The following is an 11,914-nucleotide window of genomic DNA, read 5'->3' as shown; positions in this document are numbered from 1 at the left end:
GCCCCGCCCCCCCCCGTTGCCAAGGCGACGCCTCCCCCCGCCCCGGTGACGGTTGCCACGGCGACGTCACCGGTTGCCACGGCAACCCCGTCTCCAAGGCTGGTTCCCCCCCCCCCCGCGGTTACCATGGCGACGCGTCCCCTCCCCCACCCCGAGAGCATCTATTTTTATTCCCGGGGGGCCGCTAAGGGGAGGGGGGGGGGGCGGGGCCTCGCGATGGGCGGGGCCCCGCGGAGTTGTTGGGGGGGGAGGGGCGGGGGGGGGGGAGGGGGCGGCCCCGGGGGCGTTTTTAAAAAAAAAACACGAAAAAAGAAAAAAAGAGAGAAACGGCGAAATTCTTGTAAATACAGCAGCGGAGACTCCGGGGGGGTCGGCTCGTCCTTCCGCCGCGGGGGGGGGGCGGGGGGGGGCGGGGCCTGGGGTGGGGGCGGGGCCTGGGGGGGTGGGCGGGCGTTGCCATGGGAACGCCTCTGGGTACCGCTGCGTCCCCATTGGCTGCGCTGCTCCTGGGGGCGGGGCCACGGCCGGGGCGGGGTTGGACTGGGAGCAAACTGGGGTTGCAATGGGACTGCAATGGGAGCAAACTGGGGTTGTGTTTGGGAATAAACTGGGATTGCACTGGGAGCAAACTGGGGTAGCACCGGGAACAAACTGGGATTGCACTGGGAACAGACTGGGATTGCACTGGGGTTGCCCCAAGAACAAACTGGGATTGCACTGGGAACAAACTGGGATTGCACCGGGAGCAAACTGGGATTGCACCGGGAACAAACTGGGATTGCACTGGGAACAAACTGGGATTGCACCGGGAGCAAACTGGGATTGCACCGGGAGTAAACTGGGATTGCATTGGGAATAAACTGGGATTGCACTGGGATTGCACCGGGAACAAACTGGGATTGCACTGGGATTGCACTGGGGTTGCACCAAGAACAAACTGGGCTTGCACTGGGAACAAACTGGGATTGCACTGGGATTGCACTGGGAACAAACTGGGATTGCACTGGGCTCGCACTGGGATTGCACTGGGAACAAACTGGGATTGCACCGGGAACAAACTGGGATTTCACTGGGAGCAAACTGGGCTTGCACTGGGATTGCACCGGGAACAAACTGGGCTTGCACTGGGATTGCACTGGGAGCAAACTGGGATTGCACTGGGCTCGCACTGGGATTGCACTGGGAACAAACTGGGATTGCACTGGGATTGCACTGGGGTTTCCCCAAGAACAAACTGGGATTGCACCGGGAGCAAACTGGGATTGCACCGGGAGCAAACTGGGATTGCACCGGGAACAAACTGGGATTGCACTGGGAACAAACTGGGATTGCACCGGGAGCAAACTGGGATTGCACCGGGAGTAAACTGGGATTGCATTGGGAATAAACTGGGATTGCACTGGGATTGCACCGGGAACAAACTGGGATTGCACTGGGATTGCACTGGGGTTGCACCAAGAACAAACTGGGCTTGCACTGGGAACAAACTGGGATTGCACTGGGATTGCACTGGGAACAAACTGGGATTGCACTGGGCTCGCACTGGGATTGCACTGGGAACAAACTGGGATTGCACCGGGAACAAACTGGGATTTCACTGGGAGCAAACTGGGCTTGCACTGGGATTGCACCGGGAACAAACTGGGCTTGCACTGGGATTGCACTGGGAGCAAACTGGGATTGCACTGGGCTCGCACTGGGATTGCACTGGGAACAAACTGGGATTGCACTGGGATTGCACTGGGGTTTCCCCAAGAACAAACTGGGATTGCACCGGGAGCAAACTGGGATTGCACCGGGAGCAAACTGGGATTGCACCGGGAACAAACTGGGATTGCACTGGGAACAAACTGGGATTGCACCGGGAGCAAACTGGGATTGCACCGGGAGTAAACTGGGATTGCATTGGGAATAAACTGGGATTGCACTGGGATTGCACCGGGAACAAACTGGGATTGCACTGGGATTGCACTGGGGTTGCACCAAGAACAAACTGGGCTTGCACTGGGAACAAACTGGGATTGCACTGGGATTGCACTGGGAACAAACTGGGATTGCACTGGGATTGCACTGGGGTTTCCCCAAGAACAAACTGGGATTGCACCGGGAGCAAACTGGAATTGCACCGGGAACAAACTGGGATTGCACCGGGAACAAACTGGGATTGCACTGGGAACAAACTGGAATTGCACCGGGAACAAACTGGGATTGCACCGGGAACAAACTGGGATTGCACTGGGAACAAACTGGGATTGCACTGGGAACAAACTGGGATTGCACCGGGAACAAACTGGGATTGCACTGGGCTTGCACTGGGGTTGCCCCAAGAACAAACTGGGATTGCACCAGGAGCAGACTGGGATTGCACCGGGAACAAACTGGGATTGCACTGGGCTTGCACTGGGCTTGCACTGGGAGCAAACTGGGCTTGCACTGGGAGCAAACTGGGATTGCACCGGGAACAAACTGGGCTTGCACTGGGAACAAACTGGGCTCGCACTGGGCTCGCACCCGGGTTGCACCGGCACAAACCGGGACCAAACCGGGGCTGCACCGGGGCGGGACCGGGGTGGGGGGGGGCGGGGGGGCGGAGCCTCCATCTCCCCCCCCCCGTGCTCGCGCATGCGCCGCTCCCGCGCGTGCGCGTGGGGCCTCCCGCGCTCCCTCCCCCCCTCCACGCACCCCCTCGGCGGGACCCAGGCGGCCGGGACCCCCCAGCCCCCCAGCCCCCCAGGCCCCCCAGCCCCCCCAGCGCCCCCCCCCCCCCCCCCCAGCCGGGATTCCCCACCCCCACCCCGCGTCGCGCGCTCGGGAGCCTTCATCCCCCCATCCTCCTCCTCCTCCCCCCGCCGCGCTGCCCCCCCCCCCCCCGGAGAGAGCCCCCCCCGCTTGTGCAAGAGCCCCTCGTGCAAGGCGCGGGGCTCTTGTGCGCTCCCCACGTGCGAGGGCCCCCGGCGTGACCCCCCTCCTCCCCCGTGACCCCCACCCCCTCCTTGTGACCCCCGCCCCCGGGCCCCCCCAATCCGGGTGCGTGGAGCCCTCGTGCAAGCCGTGCAATCGCCCCCGTGCAAGGCGTGCGATTGCCGTGCAAGCCGTGCAATTGCCCTGGTGCAAGGTGCACAATTGCCGTGCAACGTGCGATCACCCTCGTGCAAGGCGTGCAATCGCCCCCGAGCAAGGTGTGCGATTGCCGTGCAAGCCGTGCAATTGCCCTGGTGCAAGGTGCACAATTGCCGTGCGAGCCGTGCGATCACCCTCGTGCAAGGCGTGCGATTGCTGTGCGATCACCCTCGTGCAAGCCGTGCGATCACCCTCGTGCAAGGCGTGATTGCTGCGCAATCGCCCTCGTGCAAGCCGTGCGATCACCGCTGTGCAAGGCGTGCGATTGCCGCGCGACCGCCCTCGTGCAAGGCACGTGGTTGCCGTGCAAGGCGTGCAATCGCCCTCGTGCAAGCCTTGTGATTGCCGTGCGGCCGCCCTCGTGCAAGCCGTGCGATCGCCCCTGTGCAAGGCGTGTGATTGCCGTGCGATCGCCCTCGTGCCAGGCGCCTGATCCTCGTGCAAGCCGTGCGATCGCCCTCGTGCCAGGCGCCTGATCCTCGTGCAAGCCGTGCGATCGCCTCGTGCAAGGCACCTGGCCTCGTGCAAGGCACCTGATCCTCGTGCAAGGCACCTGATCCTCGTGCAAGGCGCCTGATCCTCATGCAAGGCGCCTGATCCTCGTGCAAGCCGTGCGATCGCCCTCGTGCCAGGCGCCTGATCCTCGTGCAAGGCGCCTGATCCTCGTGCAAGGCGTGCAGTCGCCCTCGTGCGAGCCCCCTCGCCCCCCCCCCTTGGCGGTGCAGCCATGGCGGCGCTGGCCAGCTCCCTGATCCGGCAGCGCCGGGGGCCGGGAGGTGCCCCCCAGCCGCCCCCCGGCCCCCAGCGCCCCCTGGGCGCCCCCGGCCCCCCTCGCTGTGCCAGCAGCAGCTCCGCGGCCTCGTCGCCAAAGTGCGGGGCTGCGGCCGCCGCCGGCGCCCCGGGAGAAACCCCCCGGTGAGGGGGGGGGGCTTTTGGGGGGGGGGGGGGGGTAGGGGGGGGGGGGGATTGGGGGGGGGTCGGGGGTTGTGGGGGGGGAGGTTTGGGGGGGCTGCTTGGGGGGTGATGGGGGTTTGGGGGGATGATGGGGGGGTGATGGGGTTTGGGGGGTTGGGGGGGGGGGGGGAATTGGGGGGGGTCTGGGGGTGTTGGGGGGGGTGAGGGGAGGTTTGGGGGGCTGCTTGGGGGGTGATGGGGTTTGGGGGGGGGTTGGGGGGTGATAATGGGGGGTTGGGGGGGACTGCTTGGGGGTGATGGGGGGGTTCCGGGGGGGTGATGGGGGTTTTCCGGATGGGGGTGATGGGGGGTTGGGGGGAATTGGGGGGGGGGGTTGGGGGGTGAGGGGAGGTTTGGGGGGCTGCTTGGGGGGTGATGGGGGTTTGGGGGGGTTGGGGGGTGATAATGGGGGGTTGGGGGTGGGGGGGACTGCTTGGGGGGTGATGGGGGGTTGGGGGGGACTTGGGGGGGTGATGGGGGGGTGATGGGAGCCTGGGGGGGGGGGGCAGGGAATGGGGGTGGGGGTGGGAAGAGGACCAGGTGGGAGGCTGTTGGGGGGGGGGTGGCATGGGGGGAATTTGGACTTGGGGGGGGCATTGAGACTGGGGGGGGGGGGGTCATTGGGGGGCTGGGGGGAGGGGGCGGGGCATCCGGGGTCCCCTTTGCCCCCCCCACCCCTGACCCCGACCCCCCGACCCCCCCCCCAGAGCCGCAGCTGCGGGGGCGGTGGCGAGGCTGCGCTGCGGGCACGGCCACTTCCTGCACATGGGCCCCGACGGGCGCCTGGACGGCACCTGGGAGGAGGCGGGGCCTGGCAGTGAGGGGCGGGGCTTGGGTGGGAGGGGGCGGGGCCTGGTGGAGGGGGCGGGGCCTGGCAGTGAGGGGCGGGGCTTGGGTGGGAGGGGGCGGGGCCTGGCAGTGAGGGGCGGGGCTTGGGTGGGAGGGGGCGGGGCCGGGTGGGAGGGGCGGGGCCTGGCAGTGAGGGGCGGGGCTTGGGTGGGGAGGGGGCGGGGCCTGGTGGGAGGGGCGGGGCCTGGCAGTGAGGGGCGGGGCTTGGGTGGGAGGGGGCGGGGCCTGGCAGTGAGGGGCGGGGCTTGGGTGGGGAGGGGCGGGGCCTGGGGGTGAGGGGCGGGGCTTGGGTGGGCGGGGGCGGGGCTTCGGGGGAAGGGGGCGGTGCTTCGGGGGGCGGGGGCGGGGCCTAGCGGTGAGGGGCGGGGCTTCGGGGGCGGGGGGCGAGGCTTGGGTGGGGAGGGGGCGGGGCTTGGGGGCGGGGGGCGGGGCCTGCGTGGGGCGAGGGCAGGGCTTGGGTGGGGAGGGGGCGGGGCCCGGTGGGGAGGGGGCGGGGGCGGGGCTTCGGGGGCGGGGGGCGGGGCCTGGCAGTGAGGGGCGGGGGAGGGGCCTGGTGGGGCGGGGGCGGGGCCTGGCACCGTGCAGGGAGGGGCGGGGCTGGGAGGGGGCGGGGCCTGAGTGGGCGGGGGCGGGGCTTGGTGGGGCGGGGGCGGGGCCTGGCAGGGCGGGGGTGGGGCCCGGGGCGGGGCCTGACAGGGGCACTGGGAGCAGCTGTGGGGCACTGGGGGATACTGGGAATGTACTGGAGGATACTGGGAATGTACTGGGGGGCACTGGAAAGGTACTGGGGGCACTGGGAGGTGTTGGGGGTTACTGGGGGATACTGGGAATGTACTGGGGGGTGCTGGGGATGGACTGGGGGTTACTGGGGATGGACTGGGGGGCACTGGGGATGGACTGGGGGCACTGGAAAGGTACTGGGGGCACTGGGAGGTGTTGGGGGTTACTGGGGGATACTGGGAATGTACTGGGGGGTGCTGGGGATGGACTGGGGGTTACTGAGGATGGACTGGGAGGCACTGGGGATGGACTGGGGGGCACTGGAAAGGTACTGGGGGGCACTGGGAGGTGGGGGGGCACTGGGGGATACTGGGAATGTACTGGGGGTGCTGGGGATGGACTGGGGGGCACTGGGGGATACTGGGGATGTACTGGGGGGCACTGGGAGGTGGGGGGCACTGGGGAATACTGGGAATGTACTGGGGGGCACTGGGGATGGACTGGGGGGCACTGGGGGATACTGGGGATGTACTGGGGGGCACTGGGAGGTGCTGGGGGGCACTGGGAATGTACTGGGTGGCACTGGGGGGCACTGGGGCTGGACTGGGGGGCACTGGGACATGCTGGGGGGCACTGGGGGACACTGGGAATGCACTGGGGGCACTGGGAGGTGCTGGGGGGCACTGGGGGATACTGGGAATGTACTGGGGGGTACTGAGAGGTGCTGGGGGGCACTGGGGATACTGGGAATGTATTGGGGGGCACTGGGGCTGGCATGGGGGTTACTGGGGATGGACTGGGGGGCACCGGGGCTGGACTGAGGGGCACTGGGGCTGGACTGGGGGGCACTGGGACATGCTGGGGGGCACTGGGGGACACTGGGAATGCACTGGGGGGCACTGGGAGGTACTGGGGGGCACTGGGGCTGGACTGGGGGGCACTGGGGATGGACTGGGGGTTACTGGGGATGCACTGGGGGTTACTGGGGCTGGACTGGGGAGCACTGGGGATGTACTGGGGGTTACTGGGGATGCACTGGGGGTTACTGGGGATGTACTGGGGGTTACTGGGGATGCACTGGGGTTCCCCGGGGGGTCCCGCTGCGTCACCCCGCGCCCCCCCCCCCCAGCGCTCTTCAACCTGATCCCGGTGGGGCTGCGCGTGGTGGCCATCCAGGGCACCCGCGCCGGGCGCTACGTGGCCATGAACGGCGCCGGGCTCGTCTACGCCTCCGTGAGTGCCCCCCCCGGGACCCCCCCCGAGACCCCCCCGAGACACCCCGGGACCCCCCCCCCCCCCCCCCCTCCGGCACCCCCCTACGGCAGACCCCCCCCCCCCTCCATGGACCCCTGGGGTCTGGGACCTCCCCACGGGAACCCCCCTCGTTATTTGAGGATCCCCCCGGTATCGGGACCCCCCTCCAGTATCTGGGACCCCCCCTCCAGTATCTGGGACCCCCCCCGGTATCCGACCCCCGGTATCCGCAACCGCCCCCCCCCCGTTATCTGGCCCCCCTCCCCAGCATCTGCCCCCCCCCCCCAGTATCTGGGACGTCCCCGTAATACCCAGGACCCCCCCATTATCTGTGACCCCCCCCCATTATCTCTGACCCCCCCATTATCTGTGACCCCCCATTATCTGTGACCCCCATTATCTGTGACCCCCCCCCCATTATCTGTGACCCCCCCCATTATCTGTGACCCCCCCATTATCTCTGACCCCCATTATCTCTGACCCCCCCATTATTTATGACCCCCCCCATCATTTATGACCCCCCCATTATTTATGACCCCCCCCCATTATTTATGCCCCCCGTGCCCCCCAGGAGCACTTCACGGCCGAGTGCCGCCCCAAGGAGGGGGTGTTCGAGGGCTCATCCCCCATTATGTGCCCCCCATGACACGACTCCCTCATTATGTGCCCCCCCCCCATTATTTATGACCCCCCCCGTCATTTATGACCCCCCCCATCATTTATGACCCCCCCCATTATTTATGACCCCCCGTGCCCCCCCCAGGAGCACTTCATGGCCGAGTGCCGCCCCAAGGAGGGGGTGTTCGAGGGCTCGTCCCCCATTATGTGCCCCCCATTATCTCTGACCCCCCCATCATTTATGACCCCCCCCCATTATTTATGGCCCCCCCGTGCCCCCCCAGGAGCACTTCACGGCCGAGTGCCGCTTCAAGGAGGGGGTGTTCGAGGGCTCGCACGTGCTCTACGCCTCGGCCCTGTACCGGCAGCGGCGCTCGGGGCGCGCCTGGTACCTGGGGCTGGACCGGCACGGGCGGCCCATGGCCGGGCACCGCGTGCGCAAGGACAAGGCGGCCGCGCACTTCCTGCCGCAGCTGCTCGAGGGTGGGGGCGCGGGGGCATGGGGGTGGTCGGGGGTCATGGGGAGGTCAGGGGGTCATGGGGAGGTCAGGAGGTCATGGGGGTCATGGGGTCATGGGGGGTCATGGGGTCTGGGGGCACGGTGGCCGCGCACTTCCTGCCGCAGCTGCTCGAGGGTGGGGGCGCGGGGGCGTGGGGGGGTCGGGGGGGTCAGGGGGTCATGGGGGGCATGGGGTCATGGGGTCAGGGGGGGTCATGGGGTTATGGCGGGTCATGGGGTCATGGGGGGTCATGGGGTCCGGGGGGCATGGTGGCCACGCACTTCCTGCCGCAGCTGCTCGAGGGTGGGGGCGCGGGGGCGTGGGGGGGGGGGCATGGGGAGGTCGGGGGTCACGGGGAGGTCAGGGGGTCATGGGGAGGTCAGGAGGTCAGGGGGTCATGGGGTCATGGGGGGGGGTCATGGGGTTGGGGAGGGGCATGGGGGCGCACTTCCTGCCGCAGCTGCTCGAGGGTGGGGGCGCGGGGGCGTGGGGGGGTCCGGGGGGGTCGGGGGGGTCATGGGGAGGTCAGGGGTCGGGGGTCATGGAGCGGTTAGGGGGTCATGGGGGGTCATGGGGTCCGGGGGCATGGTGGCCGCGCACTTCCTGCCGCAGCTGCTCGAGGGTGGGGGCGTGGGGGCGTGGGGGGGTCGGGGGAGGTCAGGGGGTCGGGGGGTCAGGGGGTCAGGGGGTCATGGGGGGTCATGGGGTCATGGGGGGTCATGGGGTCCAGGGGGCATGGTGGCCGCGCACTTCCTGCCGCAGCTGCTCGAGGGTGGGGGCGCGGGGGCGTGGGGGGGGTCATGGGGAGGTCGGGGGGTCAGGGGGTCATGGGGAGGTCAGGGCGTCAGGGGGTCGGGGGGGTCATGGGGTCATGGGGGGTCATGGGGTCCGGGGGGCATAGGGGTCACTTCCTGCCACAGCTGCTCGAGGGTGGGGGTGCGGGGTCATGGGGGGGGGGGTCAGGGGGTCAGGTGGAGGTCAGGGGGTCATGGGGTCATGGGGGGTCATGGGGGGTCATGGGGTCAGGGGGGTCATGGGGTCCGGGGGGCATGGTGGCCGCGCACTTCCTGCCGCAGCTGCTCGAGGGTGGGGGCGCGGGGGCGTGGGGGGGGTCCGGGGGGGGGGTCGGGGGGTCAGGGGGAGGTCAGGGGGTCAGGGGGGTCATGGGGTTATGGGGGGTCATGGGGTCCGGGGGGCATGGTGGCCGCGCACTTCCTGCCGCAGCTGCTCGAGGGTGGGGGCGCGGGGTCATGGGGGGGGGTCAGGGGGTCATGAGGGGTCATGGGGTTATGGGGGGTCATGGGGTCATGGGGGGTCATGGGGTCCGGGGGACATGGTGGCCGCGCACTTCCTGCTGCAGCTGCTCGAGGGTGGGGGCGCAGGGGCATGGGGGGGGTCGGGAGGTCAGGGGAGGTCAGGGGGTCATGGGGGGTCATGGGGTCAAGGGGAGGTCAGGGGTCAGGGGGTCATGGAGTGGTTAGGGGGTCATGGGGAGGCACGGGGTCATGGGGGGTCTTGGGGTGTACGGGCACTTCCTGCTGCAGCTGCTCGAGGGTGGGGGCGCGGGGGCGTGGGGGTCGGGGGAGGTCAGGGGGTCATGGGGGGGCATGGGGTCATGAGGGGTCATGGGGTCATGGGGGGTCATGGGGTCCGGGGGGCATGGTGGCCGCGCACTTCCTGCCACAGCTGCTCGAGGGTGGGGGCGCGGGGTCATGGGGGGGTGGTCGGGGGGGGTCATGGGGAGGTCAGGGGGTCATGGGGGGTCATGGGGTCATGGGGGGGTCATGGGGTCCGGGGGGCATGGGGTCGGGGAGGGGCATGGGGGTCACTTCCTGCCGCAGCTGCTCGAGGGTGGGGGCGTGGGGGCGTGGGGGGTCAGGGGGAGGTCGGGGGGTCAGGGGGAGTTCAGGGGTCGGGAGTCATGGAGTGGTTAGGGGGTCATGGGGAGGCACGGGGTCATGGGGGGTCTTGGGGGGTACGGGCACTTCCTGCCGCAGCTGCTCGAGGGTGGGGGCGCGGGGGCATGGGGGGGGGGTCGGGGGTCAGGGGGAGGTCATGGAGGTCATGGGGGGATATTGGGGGTCATGGGGGGGTCATGGGGAGGCACGGGGTCATGGGGGGTCATGGGGGGTACGGGCACTTCCTGCCGCAGCTGCTCGAGGGTGGGGGCGCGGGGGCGTGGGGGTCAGGGGGAGGTCACAGGTGGGTCAGGGGGTCATGGGGAGGTCAGGGGTTCAGGGGGTCATGGGGGTATGGGGGGCATGGGGCTGGGGGGGCATGGAGGGTATTGGGGGGGGGGTATGAGGGGTGTGGGCACTTTCTGCTGCAGCTGCTCGGGGGGGGGGGGGGGGGGGAGGGGGCAGGGCACCTTCCCCGGGGGGGGCCCTGCCCTCACCCCCCCCGTTTCCCGCCCCCCAGTGGCGCTGTACCGGGAGCCGTCCCTGCACGAGGTGGAGGAGCCCCCGGGGCCCCCGGAGGCCACGTAGCCCCACCCCCGACGACCTGTGACCTCTGACCCCCACCTGTGACCTCTGACCTGTGACCCCCCCCCCCCCCCCATACACTCATGGGGGCACCACGGCCCCCCTGCACTGACACCCGGGGGGGGGGGGCACCCATCAACCCCCCCCCCCCCCCCCCCCCCCTTCTGGCACGTGGGGGCACGAGCCCCCCACGGCCCCTCCCTCGCGCCTCACGAGCCCCGCCCCCTCCCGGCTGGCCACGCCCCCTCTCGGCCGGCCCCGCCCCTCTCGGCTGGCCACGCCCCCTCCCGCCTGGCCACGCCCCCTCTCGGCTGGCCACGCCCCCTCTCGGCCGGCCACGCCCCCTTCGGCTGGCCCCGCCCCCTCTCGGCCGGCCCCGCCCCCTCTCGGCTGGCCACGCCCCCTCTCGCCTGGCCACGCCCCCCTCTCGGCTGGCCACGCCCCCTCACGGCTGGCCACGCCCCCTCTCGGCTGGCCCCGCCCCCGCGGCCTTTTCTACGACCCCGACACTGTGCGAGCCCCGCCCCCACCGGCAGCAATAAGGCCCCGCCCCCGTCGCGGGCCCCGCCCCCTTCCCCGCATGATTGACAGCTGTAGCCCCGCCCCCCCCCCCGCGGGCAGGGCCCCGCCCTCTCAATAAACCACGTTTGTACCTGAGCCGGGGGGGCTGTTTTGGGGCGGGGGGGGGCAGGTATGGGGCTGGGGGGTAATTATGGGGCGGGAGGGGCAGGTATGGGGTGGGGGGCAATTATGGGGGCAGGTATGGGGCTGGGGGGCAATTATGGGGCGGGAGGGGCAGTTATGGGGCTGGGGGGGTAATTATGGGGGGGCAGTTATGGGGCTGGGGGGTAATTATGGGGCGGGAGGGGCAGGTATGGGGCTGGGGGGCAGTTGTGGGGGGGCAGTTATGGGGCTGGGGGGCAGTTATGGGGCGGGAGGGGCAGGTATGGGGCAGGGGGGCAATTATGGGGGGGCAGTTATGGGGCTGGGGGGCAATTATGGGGCGGGAGGGGCAGGTATGGGGTGGGGGGGCAATTATGGGGGGCAGTTATGGGGCTGGGGGGCAATTATGGGGCGGGAGGGGCAGTTATGGGGTGGGGGGGCAATTATGGGGGGGCAGGTATGGGGCTGGGGGGGGCAATTATGGGGTTGGAGGGGGGCAGTTCTGGGGCTGGGGGGGTAATTATGGGGTGGGAGGGGCAGTTATGGGGCTGGGGGGCAGTTGTGGGGGGGCAGTTATGGGGCTGGGGGGCAATTATGGGGCGGGAGGGGCAGTTATGGGGCTGGGGGGGTAATTATGGGGGGCAGTTATGGGGCTGGGGGGCAGTTATGGGGCGGGAGGGGCAGGTATGGGGCAGGGGGGTAATTATGGGGCGGGGAGGGGCAGTTATGGGGCTGGGGGGCAGTTGTGGGGGG

The 11,914-nt window shown here is 69.5% G+C and overlaps 1 protein-coding gene across 1 annotated transcript; it reads left to right on the top strand.

Annotated features, from left to right (window-relative positions):
• The first annotated feature begins 3,019 nt into the window (after positions 1 to 3,019).
• FGF11 (fibroblast growth factor 11) lies at positions 3,020 to 10,602 on the top strand. The gene is made up of 5 exons (XM_066985277.1): positions 3,020 to 4,035; positions 4,782 to 4,891; positions 6,773 to 6,876; positions 7,800 to 7,998; positions 10,434 to 10,602. The coding sequence occupies exons 1-5, from the start codon at positions 3,848 to 3,850 to the stop codon at positions 10,499 to 10,501; spliced, it is 669 nt and encodes a 222-aa protein (XP_066841378.1). The 5' UTR covers positions 3,020 to 3,847; the 3' UTR covers positions 10,502 to 10,602.
• Positions 10,603 to 11,914: the final 1,312 nt, after the last annotated feature.

The sequence above is a fragment of the Anser cygnoides genome, chromosome 31 (genome assembly GCF_040182565.1).
Source record: "Anser cygnoides isolate HZ-2024a breed goose chromosome 31, Taihu_goose_T2T_genome, whole genome shotgun sequence".
NCBI classification, from domain to species: domain Eukaryota; kingdom Metazoa; phylum Chordata; class Aves; order Anseriformes; family Anatidae; genus Anser; species Anser cygnoides.
This window is presented reverse-complemented; position numbering and strand designations above follow the sequence as displayed.